At 49.4% G+C, this 14425-nt stretch overlaps 1 protein-coding gene across 16 annotated transcripts in view; it reads right to left on the reverse strand.

Annotated features, from left to right (window-relative positions):
- Positions 1-2221: 2221 nt before the first annotated feature.
- The window catches only part of EPB41L1 (erythrocyte membrane protein band 4.1 like 1), a 122292-nt gene continuing 110088 nt past the window's right edge, over positions 2222-14425 (reverse strand). For 8 of the 16 annotated variants that reach the window (XM_044263113.1, XM_044263111.1, XM_044263109.1 and 5 more), the window contains 4 exons: positions 13616-13699; positions 11510-11590; positions 11056-11172; positions 4692-5668 (listed from right to left, as the gene is read on the reverse strand). In XM_044263113.1, the coding sequence (XP_044119048.1) occupies positions 5660-5668; positions 11056-11172; positions 11510-11590; positions 13616-13699 (291 nt within the window). In that variant the 3' untranslated portion in view covers positions 4692-5659. Of the gene's footprint in view, positions 5669-11055; positions 11173-11509; positions 11591-13615; positions 13700-14425 lie in introns of all 16 variants that reach the window. The other 8 variants (XM_044263104.1, XM_044263106.1, XM_044263107.1 and 5 more) reach the window with 2 other exon arrangements.

The raw sequence follows: 14425 nt of genomic DNA on the forward strand, positions 1-14425 counted from the left end.
CAGTCACAGTCACGCCTGTCAAACTCTGCCTGTCATGTCAGTTCCATTTCCTGTCTGAAGAAGCTCAGCTCCTTCACTGACCCTCCTTATTCCCAGTGCAGGTGCTAGCTAAGTTTATGATTTCAGAGCTCCCTGTTCCAGCTGGGCTCACCATCTTCTCCGAGACTCCAGCCCTGAATTAGGGCTTGAAAGCTACAGATGGTGGCCCTGGAATGCCACCTTATGGGTCACACGTCCATCCAGATCAGGTTTTCAACTCTGATACTACTGACAAATCAGATCAGATTTGTTGTGGGATCTGTCTTGTGATTATGGGATGTTTAGCAGCGTCCCTGGCCTCTACCCACTGAATGCCAATAGCACCCCTCAGGTGTAACAACCAAAAATATCTTCAGATGTGGCTAAGTATCCCCTGGGGGAAAGCATATCATCTCCTTCTCCTCCGTTTGAGAACCACTGATCTAGATAAATCAACCCCAGGTTATTCCCAAGCAACACAGAGGCTGACCCTGAATTTCTGAGACATAAAGATACAGATCCAGAGTGTGTGTGGACCCAATATTTGCAAACCATGTCCTATTCCAGAACCCCATGGGTGGCAGATAGCTAAAGGAAGTGTACAGGAAACAAATTTAGAGAAGGATTCCCAAAGCTCCTGAAAGCAACTACCTCTGACAATGGACGGGATTCCAGAGAGCGTTGAAGAATTGTTTTCACTGCACAGCATTTTGTGTCATTGAGTGAATTACCTTTGGAAAGAAACAAAATAGGATTTAATATTCAAAATTACTAGGAAATGCTCAGAATTTAAGTTTAAAATAATATTTAGAATGGTATGTCCCAGGTAACTTAAGCTCTGAAGAGATATACATACCTGGAAAAAGAGTGGAAGAAATGCATCCAATTATTTATAGTGGTTCTTGCTTGTGAGATTTGGGGCAATAGAGAGGTTGGCCTGAGGTGAGCCACTTAGAATAAAAAGGAAAGTGTGGTACATGCAACTCAGGCAGCCTAAGGAGTAAGTTTTACATGGATTATGGGTTTTTAATTTTATATTTTTGCATTTAGTTTTATAAAGACCTCATTTCTTTGGCAAGTGGCAATAGTATTTGATTTATGGAAGTAATGTTTCATATATATATGTCCATATACATGTATACACACACACACATATATATATAATTTACAGAGTTCATTTAAATAAGTCAATAATGGGACAAGTGGCATGTAGAGGGACATGGCAATGTATGTGGAGGTGGGCAAAGGTTGAAGCTGGGGGTCACTGTATACATTAACCACTAGGTTCCCATGGAGAGGGTTGTAGGAAGAGACCCCCAATGTAAGTGCTCTCCTTTCAGAAAGAGGAGAGATCATGCTGTTCCTCCATGCATCAAGTCCCTCTACGTCCTGGGGCCCACGGACTTACTGTTCCTTCTGCCAAGAATAGTCTTTTTTTTTTTAAAGATTTTATTTATTTATTTGACACAGAGAGAGAGAGAGATCACAAGTAGGCAGAGAGGCAGGCAGGCAGGGGTGGGGGGAGCAGGCTCCCTACTGAGCAGAGATGATGCAGGTTTCGATCCCAGGATCTTGAGATCATGACCTGAGCTGAAGGCAGAGGCTTAACCCACTGAGCCACCCAGGCACCCCACTCTTTTTTTTTTTTTAATATTTTATTCATCCATTTGACACAGAGAGAAAGAGAGCACAAGCAGCCGGAGAGGGAACCCAATGCAGGGTTTGATCCCAGGACCCTAGAATCATGACCTGAGCCGACCGAGCCACCCAGGCTCCCCTGCCTAGAATATTTTGCCCAATTCCCTCACCTTACTGGATCTTTCTCTTCATTTAGCTCCTCCTCAGGGAGGCCATAACTGACCACCTTGTTTAAGTGGACTCCCTCAGCAGCCATCTCCTGCCTCTGTGCATTTCCTTCCTGGTGCCGATCACTCCAGAACTATCTCCGACTGCTTGCCTGTTGTATTATGTTTCCAGCACTCCACAAGTCTGAGAGTTCCCGGAGGGTAGGAAATTTGTCTTATTTGCGGTTGTGCCTGCAGAGCCTAACCCAAGTCAGAGACCATACTGGAAGCTGCAAATAAGTGTTGCATGAAAGTGTTCAAGGTTGGGATTTCTTCCACACATGTTTGAGCCCTCCCCACAAGGCCAACCCATACTAGTAGCTAAGGGCAGAGAGAGAGAGAGAGATATGCCAAGGCAGTTTGTAGTTCAGCATCAAACACATTTATTTCACTTTTATTGAGTATACAAGAACAGAGAGCACACGCATACAGCACAGAGCACTGAGGTGGGGGAGCGTGGGGACAAGAGGGGAGGGAAGGGTATGAGTAAAAAGGAACAGGACAGCATCGCAGTTGGTTGGAAGGTGCTTTTGAAAAAAAAAATTATTTAGAGTGATGTTGCTCATGCAATTGCAGGCCAGTCTTGGAATGTGCTTGCAGGATTCACAAACTGAAACAGGTCCTGGCAACTCCTGTCCCCTCAGATGGAAAAGATCCCAAGAAAGCAAAACAAGAGAAAAATGAAGATCTGTAGGACAGCAGACTGGGAAAAGACCCTGGAGAGCATCTGGTTTATCCTACTCATTTTGCAAATGGGGAAACTGAGGCCCCAAAGGAGGGGGTGGGACTAGACCAATGTCACATGGTGAGTTAGGGGCTGAGCCAGGATACCCTCCAGGACATTTTCCATCATGCTACATGGTCTCCTGGGTGGATAGGCAGCACAAAAAGGATGAGAAATGCAAAAAGGAAAAAAGAAAAGTAGGTTGAAGACAGACAAGACAAACATCTATATTCTCTATGAAGAGGAGGATGGGAGGAAGCAGTGCCCTAGATTTCAGCTTTGCAGCTCCCCTCCTCCCTGGTGGCACTACCTGCCTCTCCACGGAAGGAAGGTCACAGCATCTGTGGGATGGAGAGCTCCACAAACCCTGGCCAGCTCACAAGCTAAGCCTGGTCCCTTCATCCCTGCTCTGAAGCCACACATTCAGGGGCTGTAAACAGGTGCAGGATCCAGAACAAATACTCTCCCTCTGAGGTGTGACCCGTGTGCTCGGGGCACCTGGTTCCTGCAAAGACAGGGGTGCCTGAGCCACATTCCGGGTGGCCCGGGGAGGGGTGGAGCCATTCCAGCTCTTGGCCCAGAAAGAAAATAGGAGCTTTCAGGTTGAGACGGGTGGGAAGGAGGTTTTGTGGCTTCTCCACCAAGGTAGTAAAAAGAACCTGGTGCATGGGAAGTGAGCACTCAGGGTGGGGGTGGGGGTTGGAGTGAGCCACTGGTCTTGCTCCAGGGGGTGGGTGGTGGTGGTGGTGGTGGTGGTGGTGGTGGTGGAGATGGCTGAATCTGCCCTCTGAGCCCCAGGGGCAGGTGTCTCTCTGCCTGCTCTCTGTCCCATTTAGCCAACACTGTTCTGGTTTCTTGTTCTCAGGTCAGCACCAGCTTAGCAAACTAAGCATTTATGTCACTGGGGTAACTGACAAGTAAGCCGGGGGGGGGGGTATCCCCGGGCAATGGCCAATAATTGGAGAGAATGTGAAAATGCTCTCAGAGGGGCAAGCCGTGATTGAAGATGTAAGGCTGGCTCGGGGAGCCTCCAGGTCCCTCCCCTCTCCCACATTCTCTCCTGCAGTCCAAGCCTAGTGCCTGGCACAAGCAGGTACTCAATAAATATTTGTTGAATGACTTCAATGGCCGCTGTAGAGGTGGGGAAGGGCAGGTAAGATGGGACTGAGAAATTAAAGTGCAGTAGGGACATATTCCCTCCAAAGGGGACTGACTGAGCTCCGGGGAGCATCTCCTGGCAGGCAAGCCTGGGAAAGCCCGAGCTTTGGTTGGGGTATTCTCCAAGGGCTTCTGTGGTCTGAAGGCAGTTCTGGGGACTCTGAGGGTACAGCTCAGAGCTCAGATGCTGGCTGAAGGGGAGGTTTCCAAAGCCAGTCTCACACAGAGAAGGAGCCTCTGAGCAACACATTTCTTCAGCGGCTTATTCAGGGTGGGGAGGGGACGAGGGTGGGGGTGGGGAGGGTGGTGGTAGGCAAAGCCTTTGGAAATGAAGTTTTGTCCTATCGGGGCCTGCCCTCGTTCAGGGTCTCTGCCATGGGTGCTTTGGTCCAGGAGGAAGAGAATGAATGTGGGAGGGGAGAGGACCAGAGCGCCCCAGGCTCTCCGGACAGCCAGGTTAAAGCTACCATTCTCTGCAGTGGCCAAGGGTGTCCCATCTCTTTGCACGGGGAGTCAGCTGTCACAATGTGGTCAGGAAAAAGACACGTGGCTGAAAAAAGAGAAGACTGAAAACCGAAGCAAACCCCCTAGGGGGCTATGGGGGCTGAGCCGGGGACCCCTGTATTGGAATCCTGACCCTGGACCCCACAGCTGAGCACAGATCAGGCCCTGGTGGCTACTGCCCAAAGCAGGGAAGGCATCTTGGACTACATCTGTTTCTTCCTCCTTGCCAAATACCTGCCCCTCCTTCTGGGGACCCCACCCCTCCCCACCAATCAACCAGTTACAAATACCACACACTGTATTACTACACTGAACCGTCAGCTCCTCCTGCGAACAGCCCACAGCCAGAGTCCAGGTCTCCTTGGCTGGGCCGGTTCAGTGCGATCTAAGAACCTTGGAATACATCAATCACAGTCGGATAATTATAATTTTAAAATGTCAGCTTCATACTTACCAGCACTGTTTATTTTAATATTTGTTTCCTGTTATATGTCATATACATAACTTAAAAGCACATCCATACACATCTCCTACAAGCTGCACCTTCATCGTGACAACCCATAAACGCACAGTGTCTACTTTCCTTCCTGTGGCTGGGTTTTCTGCGCTTGCTTTCTCTTCTTTTTCTTGTTTCAAACCAGAGTCATCGGCAGGACCGGGATACAGAGGGTGGGGGAGGGGGAGGAGGGAGCCAGAGACAGAAATGACAACAAGACGCGTGAGTCGAAGGGAAGGGGAGGCGGAAGAAAGGAAGGTGGATTTTGCAGCCCAGTGTCAAGACCCAAAAAATAATAATCCAGTGTTCCTCCTTTCCGAGTGGGGGATTTTCTTTCTTTCTTGGCAAACGGTTGACGGCGCGTGTCTCGCTGCTGAGATTTCTCTTGCTTTGCTGCAAGAGTGTTTCCTTTGCACTGCAGTGGGCAGCACACGCTTCAGGACAAATGGAATGCTTGTTCGTCCACGCAAGGTAGCGTGCAGAACCAGGGTTGTTTTGGACTCCTATGATCATTGTGGTCTGGCTTGCTTTTGTCGTTACGCAGGGCTTCGAAAGGGGGAGTGAAAGATTATTGTCATTTTATATATATATATATACTTTTTTTTTTCCTGAAAAATCCCACCAGTTCTTCAATTTGTCTGCAAAGGAAATGTAGGTGTTCAGATGTTGGTTGTTGCTGTTGGCCGAAGGTGCGGCCAGCCCCAGCAGCAGTGCAAGCACGCGGTGTTTCCTGTATATATATCTATATCTATATATATCTATATATATATGCTTTTCCTTTCCCAGTCCCTCTTCGGTGACAGTACGTCACAGCTGGGACTGCGGTGTTGAGTCGGAGAATCCAGAATGAAGGCCCCTTCTTAACGGTTCTCTGGCTTGGGTTGGACCAGAAGCGCCAGCATCTCTTCACAGAGGTCAGGATTCCTAGAGCCAGAGGCACGGAGGGGAAGGGGACACGAAGGAAGAGAACAAGAAAAATTAGTAACTTTTTCTCATTCATCTTTAAATACACAGCAAGAGGTGGTTTTAGCTCCCTTTCCTGTATGCCCTTTATTATGGCTCAGGAAGATCAAGTGACTTGTCCAAGGCCACACAGCCAAGACCTGAACCTGCATCTGTCTGGAAATCTGTCCAAGTTTCCTTTAACACTAAGAGGCTCAGATCACATGCGGCTCACCTTTTCTTCCTACCTCCTCCTGGTTTAAGAATTGTTTAGTTGTGATTGCAGAAGTTATTTGTTTTTCCTCTCTCATCTCCATGGGCCTGTGTGTCCTGGGATTAAACCCCAGCGAGCAGCATTTCCATAAAGAAATTGGAGCTTGGATTCTAACTCAAGTTTGACTCCAAAATTTTGTGGTCAGGTGCATGGGGTCCACCATCAGATGGCCTGAGTTCAAATCCCATTCTATGAGCTATGAGCTCTGCCATCTTGGATGAGTTTCTTAACTTCTTTAGGCCTCCTGTGCTCCTCTGTAAAATGGGTGCTTCCTCACGCAGTTACGGGGAGGATTAGAAACAAAGGTTAGCAAACAGGAACCAATGAACAAGTACCTAACTGTTCCTATTATTACTACTGCTGTTGTTAACTTCGCCACACACCCTTTGGCTCTCCTTGAGGGCAATGGCTTCCTTTTACTTATCTTTGTCTTTCTTTCTTTCTTTTTTTTAAATAATTTTTTTTAAAGATTGTATTTATTTGACAGACGGAGATCACAAGCAGGCAGAGAGGCAGGAAGAGAGAGAGGAGGAAGCAGGCTCCCCGCTGAGCAGAGAGCCTGAAGTGGGGCTCGATCCAAGGACCCTGGGATCATGACCTAAGCCAAAGGCAGAGGCTTTAACCCACTGAGCCAGCTAGGCGCCCCTATCTTTGTCTTTCTAATGCTCATCACTGTGCATGGTGCACAGCAGCTCTCCAGAACCACTTAACGGGGTGAGGTTAGTAATCCTTTCTGCCCTTTCCCACTCACATAGGGTCTGGTGTGAAGGGAGTCATAGACACAAAATCCTTCTCAGTTTAGTTGACAGATGGGAAAATGGAGACCTAGAGGGTTCAATGTCCCAGTGAGTTGGTGACAGAAATGAGACTAGAAGCCAAGATTCCTGCTTTGAAACAGGTCAGTTTTTCCCTCCCATGTCATCCAGATCTTGGAAGTAAGGAAGCTGGGTGTTGCAGTGTTGTCAGACAGGTCCTGTCTGAGAGAGGTGGGCCAGTGGGAGAAGATGGAAGAGAAACCACACATCTGGCCCGAGAGTTGCAGGGAGTAAAAAGACCCTGTGTCAGACGGGTGTGCTTCCCACACTCAGAGCAAGAACTTCAAAGAGGAGGAACTTCTGGAAGGAAGGCCAAGAGTCAAGTGCACTCTGAACAGATGTTTCTGGAGGATTCAGGGAGGGAAGAGAAGCTAAAGGCCAGCAAGATGGACCCCTGCAAGGAGCCAGGGCTTGTGCACCAGGCTGGCGGCAGAAGCTTACAGTCTGACTTACCCAGGGCTCTCGTCCATCCCTGAACATGGCGAAACCTTGGGGGATAAGAATGCGGGTTCACAGTGCTAAGGATCTGTATGTGAAGCGCTGTCCTTGTGTGTCACTGCTGTGGACTGAATATTTGTGTCCCCCACCCCCCCAATCAAAATTCCTATGTTGAAGCCTTAATTCCCAATGTAAAGGATTTGGGGGGGGGGCGTCTTTGGGAGGTACTTAGGTTATAAGGATGGAACCCTCATATGTAGGATTAATGCCCTTATAAAAAGATAAACAAGAGAGATTCTCTTTCTCTACTCTGCCACATGAGGACATATAGAGAAGATAGCCACCTGCACCTTGATCTTGGACTTCCCAGGCCCCCATACTTGGGAGAAATGAACATGTGTTGTTTAAGCCATCCAGTCTATGGTGTGCTGTCAAAGCAGCCCGAACTAAGACACTCACAGATGCTAATTATTATTTTTTTTTCAGATGCTAATTATTATCGCAGCTCCAATTCCTAGGTGAACTTCATTTTATAGATGAGGAAACTGAGGCCCAAGGAGGTTCCTCTGGGCACATTGCTAGCAGGGAGTTTCAGGCCCCTCAGGGTGTGTTCTTTGTACTCAATTCTGCTAGCTTCCTGAGGAATTTTTTTTCCCCACAGTGGCAGGCTGCACTTGAAGTCTTATAGCTCAGTGTAAACATGACATGGGATGTCTTCAAAAGACTTTAGACACCAGAAATGCCAAGGACACCTAAATGATGCCATATTATAATTTATCCTTCTTAGTTTATTACATCAGAGTCTGAATGTACAGTGTTTTGACAGCTTAATTTGAGTTGATAATAATCAGAATCACCCTTAGCTTTTACTGAGCACTTACTATGTGCCAGGCGCCGTGTTAACTGCTATGTATGTAGGATCTCACCAACCCTATGGGATAAGGAGGTTAAGACCACAGGGAGACTCTCTGGAGTCTCACAGATGAGCTTTGACTCCCTCACCAAGCCCCATGGCTCCAAGCAAGTCACCTAACATCTCAGGGGCTCAGTTTCTTCATTTATGAGAACGAGCAGATGACAATACTTTGGTCAAGTGCGTGTCCTCGTGCCTGGAAGAGTGTAGACACTCCACACATTTCAGCAATTGTTGTCACTGTGATTACGGTTGCTGACCATTAGCCGATGAGCGAAGTGCAGAGATTAAGCAATCTGCTCGAAGTCACATGGCTAATGGCAGTCAGGGCTGAGACGAAATCAGGTTTGCAGGATTCCAGATCTTTCTGTGGGCTACCAAGATATATCCATCCATCAAACTGACATGTTTCAAGCACTTTAAAAAGGAGTCTTCAAATTCAGAGAAGACCCCTCCCCAGAATGAGAGAGTCTGCTGATATTAGGGGTCAAAGGTATTTCCTAAGTAGTGTAAAGCATATGGAGAGAAAAGGCAAGGGAGAAACTTCTGTCTTTCCAGGATGACATGAACAAGGTGAACTTTACAGAAGGATCTGAGAGGGAGAAGGAGAGGAGAGACAGAGGGAGAGAGAGAAGGGGAGAGAGAGAGACCAGAGGAAGGGAGGGTGAGGAAAGAGATGGAGAGAGAGGGAAGGAGGAGGGTGGAGAGAGAGGAGAGACAGAGCGCGGTGGTGTGTGGACAATGCCATCCAAGGAAGAACTAACGGGGCGAAGGAGACCCACCAAGTGGGCAGATGTAAAAGGCTGCATGGTGTTGGTTGCTGGGTGTGTGTGTGTGGCGGGGGGAGGGATGGCTAGGATATGGCAGCAGGGACGAGAGCCCTGAGTGGGAAAATGGGAAGGCAGGAGCCTGGGGGGCTGGCTGGAAATGCCCCAAGAAAGATGGGGAGCAAAAAGACAGGGAAAGGAAAATATAGGAGAAACCCGTGATAGGTACTCTACGAAAGCAAACTGGCAGCCAGAAGGCCATGCCTGGAAAGGGCTTGCCCCTTCTCTTTGTTTTGCAAGTGAGGAAACTGCTTGCCCAGGAGGGAATGGCTGGGACTAGAGCCAGGTCCCCGGATTCACAATCCTTTAAAGAATTCTTTGCACCAGTAGCTGCCCATGGACTTCTAACGCATAAATACAGATTCCCAGGTCCGGTCCAGCCCTTTTAAATCAGACTTTATGATCTTAGTTCTCCAGTACCCGTATTCCCCCGGTGATGCCGCCAGTGCACTACCCCTCGGAGATCTGGGGGACAACGGGCAGGAATAACTGGACGATGGAGGGGTCAGGAAGGACTGTTTGCATGGAAGTCCAAGGAAGGCTGGGAGGAGGCTCTGCCCATGACCAGCTGCTACTTCTGTAGGAGCAGTGCTGTCCAGCAGAAATAGAAATGAGAGCCACGTATGGAATTTAAATTCCTTTAGCTAGAACTCGCTAAATTTTCTAGATATTTCCAATTTCCTTAACCCTTCTAGATAGAAACTTTTCATTGCCAAATTAAAATTCTAAAATTCAAATTACCATAAAAAGAGTAAAAGAAACAGGGGAAATGAACTTTAATAATATATTTTACTTAAACCAATACATCCAAATATGATCATTTGAGGTTGTAATTAATAGAAACACTATTGAGACATATTGCAGGCCTTGTCTCATATTAAGTCTTCAAATCCCTGCATACATTTTACCCTTAAAGCATGTCTGATTTCAGATTAGCCAACTGCAATTGCTCGAAAGCTATGTGTCTTGCATGGTATGAAGAAAACCTGTCCATCACTGCAGAAAGTTCTGTTGGACAGCACAGTCTAGACCAGGGCTTGGCAGCCCTTCAAGGTGGAAGGAAAATGTTTCAGTGCATTTTCTTCTGACAAGAAGGGAGTGGTGATCCACATTCTTGTATCTTTCTAGAAAACACAGTCTTATTCAATCAGGGAAGAGGGCCAAAGGAGATCTGCTGCTTGTAGGGGTCTTTGAGACGAGTTCTTTTTTCACTGTAGCACAAATCCAAGTATATAGCCCGACACATTTTTATACATGTCTACACCCATGTGACCTACCCCGTTCAAGATGCTGACATTTCCAGCACCCCCAAAGGTTTCCCCGTGACTCTTCCTGTCAATATCACATCCCGGAACTAAGCAGTATTCTGACTTTTACCATCACTGATTAGTTTGGCCTACTTTTGAACTTAAATAGAATTCTCCCACTCAACTCAATGTCTGTGAGATTTCATTTTATATGCCTGATAAAATTCAGTCGATTTCCAGAGGGACCAGAATAACACCTCCCCCAATTTAGGCTAATAAAAGCCCTATCTGCTAGAGTACCATCTCCTTCCTCTTGTTCAGCAAGGCATGGTCCATCCATAAGGAAACAGAAAAGTAAGTTTCTGACCCAAGGTAGCCTGAGAAGTCAAGGGTTTGCGATCTAGCAACACAGATGGGATCAAGGACTCTGGTCATCATATTCCCCCTTAGCAACATCCACTGACCTGTGATAGAGGCAGAGATTCAGGGACAGGAAGGTGGCCCTTGGCCTAAGGGGCCTTTTTCTGGCTTCAGGTTTTTAGGTAATGGCCAGTAAGGCTATGCTTGTCTCCAGCTGTCCCGCCTCAGGACAGGTTATCCACCCTCACTCCCTGGCCTTATCACGTCCAGATAGACTTGGGCCTGAAGCCCCCAAGAAGCCAAAGAACCAGTCTTCCCCACCCCCACTCCCCACTCTGATTTGTTATATTTGAGGAAGCAACTTCTCTCCTTTGAGCCACAAACCAGGAACGTGGGGACTTAAAGCTGTGCTTGGGACCAAGCCACCTGATAGAAACGACCCTCGGAAGATCTCACCACCTCCCTCTCCTGGCTGCTGAGCCTCAGAGGTCTTACCTGTGGCTTCCTGTCCCTCTCCTCTGGGGACGGGTCTGTTTCTCTATATACGACAGCTTTGGTTACCAACATGTCAGGATGCTGCAGCTTGGCCTCCTTGATGGCCAAAGCCAGGGCCTGGTAGACAGGAGCAACAAAGTGAGGAATGGATATCGAATACAGGAGGGACCATGGAGACCGACAAGCCCCTTCCTGTACAGTTGTGGAAACTGAGGCCCAGGAGAGGCATTGGTCAAAGAGTTAAAAGGGAGAGCCCAGAGCTTGGGGTCTCTGGCTTCTTCGGGCTCCCATTCTATGCCCCTTCTTTTGGGGCTCATTTGGGGCTCCTTGTCTGAATAAAGGATCAGCATGAAATGGACTTGACCCTCTGCCCACAAGGGCAGCTGTCCACAGGTGACCCAATATGGGAGGGGCTGGGGACTGCCCCCAGGATCAGCGTTCCCTACCCTCATACCTGGTCTTGATCAACATCTTCATCCCCAGTGATGATGATCCGCTTCTCGATCCTCGTCTCAGAAAATCCCCCTTTCACAGTCTGCAGAGTGAAAGGGCAGGAAGGTCAGCTCTGGGTCCTGCCAGGGTGTGACAGGGCACCCATCCAAAGCACCCCTCAAGGACGAGGCTGGAACCAGCAGTCACCTTCTCTCCTGGCTCCCTCTTCTGGTTTTTGGGACTTTAGATGGCACGTCTTGCCCGCGGCTACCACTCCCCTAACGACCAAACTGCCCCCTCTAGGTCTTCCGAGCCCAGCTCAAGTCATGCTTCTCTAATCCAGGTTGGTGACCCTGCCCCCCTCCTGCCTTGGTACTCCCCGACCACCAAGTCTATCTCTCTCACGCCACTTCTGGGGTTCTCTGCCTCATGCTGACCTTGTGTGCGTGACCCGGCCTGGCTCGCTAGGCTGGAGCTCTTGAGGGCAGGGGCTGCCTTTTGCTCATTTCTGTTTCCCCTCCATCCCTCCCCCCTGTCCAATCTGACCAGGGCAGGTGCTAAATGCAGAGTTGTTGAATGAACACATGAATGAAATGTGAATGGTGACACGGTTCTATCTTAAATGACTTCAAACAACACTACAAGAGAAAACCACGTTGGTGATGCTTATAACGTCCACTGTTTTCCGAAAGGGCAGGGTTTGGGCACAAGTCTAGAAGTAGAAGATGGGGAAGGAGCTAACTGCTTGGCATATCAAGGAGGGTGGTAGCTGAGGGAAATCCCAGCAGGAGCCAGGAACGGACAGAAAGAAGGGGACTCCTGGTTTGCAGGGAGGAGGGAGGGGAGCAACTTCAGGCAGAACAGTTTTCTGAGCTGTATGCAGCAGGGTGTGTGATGGAAAACCCTCCCATAAAACTTTCAGTGAAGTCAACATTGCTCACAAATGCTTTTGGTGGGTGGGTGGGGGTGTTGTGGAGGGAGCTTCCTGGGAATGTGCAAAGGTGCTGAATCCTGCGTACACGGGATGCGGCAGGGCTGGGACAGTTGGTGTGTGCATAACGGCCAGTGGTACCTAGCAGACTTCTCCCTTAGATGGCTCGGCAGAACCTCCCCCTCAACCCCTCAAACTGCCTTCCCAGCCCCTCTCCTCCAGGCTTTCTTCTCCAGCCTGTGCCCCCTCCTGCCTCCCTCCTGCACCCCCCCACCCCGGGCTGCGCTCATTGGCTGCATCACAGCTGATGCATAGGGAGTGATCCCCTCCCGTAGTCCTGCCTCTTCCTTCCCCCACCGGTCCAGGGCACCCATCCCTAGTCACTCCACACCCCTCTCTCTTCGCTTTCCCATCTACCTGTATACACTGATGGACCTAATCTCCTCTTCTTAAACCTCTTTGTGCTGGGTCACTCCCCAGTTAAAAAATCTTGACAGTGTTCCAATGGCTCTTAAACCCTTCCTAGTCTCATCTGTCCTGGGCTTTGTCTCGTTTGTCTCTATTTGGCTTCCCCTGCCTCCAGCCCACCCCAATTTCCGCCCCCTCCACGCTACTTCTCCCTGACGGAGACCCCCCCGCCCCCACCGCCATCCCCACAAACATGCAGCACTTCCAGCCGTCACCTGTGCCCCTCGCACAGAGGCAGGCAGCAGCTTGGCGTTCACTAACAAATGTGAACAAATAAACAAATGCAGTCTCTGCTCCCATCTCCTGTGTTGCTTAGAGAACATCTGTGTCTGTCCTCTCCTCCGTCACGAGTCCTACCCGGCTTCCTAAGACCCCGCACAAATCCTACTTTCTCCAGAAGAGCCCTCCTCACTCTCTGAGGCTTCCTTACCTCATCCCTTCTAAATCCTGCCAGCACGTAAGGTCTATAAGGTGCAAAAGCCATGACTCCGAACTGCTTCCAGGAAGGGGGTCTTGCCCCCACCCCCCCTGCCAGCCTGGCTGCCGATGATGAGGGGCGGGGCCCGTGCCTAGGATGACCCATAGTACAGAACAAAGCGCATACATAGCACTCCAGAAGCTAGACCACTGCCGGTCTTCTCTGTCCATGATATAAGGCACAGCGATGGCCGTGACCTTGCCCAGCCCCACAGCCAGGGTGGGGGCAGACGGTGCCCTGCTGCTACTCACTTTGGTAACATGGGTGGTGGTGGAGGTGGAGAGGGTTTCCGCGGTGGCGCCGTAGGTGCTGGTGAGGACATCTTTCCCGATGATCTGCGGAATATAACCACCCCCACCCCCGGGGTCAGGTAAGGACACTGGGCTCTGCAGGGTGGGGGTGGGGAGAGTAAACCAAGGGGGCCCCAGAAGGGTGAAGTTTGGAAGTCCAAGATGCTTCAAATCACTGATTCTAAGAATTCAGGAATACTGGAATCTTCAGAATGCTTGATCCATGACATTCTCAAACCACTGACTCTCAGATTCCTAGAACCTGAGATTGCTGAGGCCCAGAATTCTAACAAGACCCCAGATTTTAAGAATCCTGGTAGCTGGGGCACCTGGGTGGCTCAGTCATTAAGCATCTGCCTTTAGCTCAGGTTATGATCCCAGGGTCCTGGGATCGGACCCCGCATTGGGCTCCCTGCTCCAGCCAGAAGTTTGCTTCTCCCTCTCCCACTCCCCCTGCTTGTGTTCCCTCTCTTACGGTCTCTCTCTGTCAAATAAATAAATAAATAAACCTTTGGGTGGGGCGGGGGAAGAATCCTGGCAGCTCAGAAGAATGAATGGGGGATCCAGGGTAAAAACAGAGCCCTCCCAAACTCCCCACTCTTGTCACTGCTGAGAACACGTGGCCTCCGGGGCTAGAGAAGGAGAAGGACAGGCTTGGAGAATGTAGGAAATGCAAGAGACTTCACAGTGACAGCCTCACCCTCACGGGAACCATTGAAAGAGCCACGTCCAGGGACGCCTGGGTGGCTCAGTTGGTTAAGCGGCTGCCTT

The sequence above is a fragment of the Neovison vison genome, chromosome 8 (assembly GCF_020171115.1).
Source record: "Neovison vison isolate M4711 chromosome 8, ASM_NN_V1, whole genome shotgun sequence".
Lineage (NCBI taxonomy): Eukaryota > Metazoa > Chordata > Mammalia > Carnivora > Mustelidae > Neogale > Neogale vison.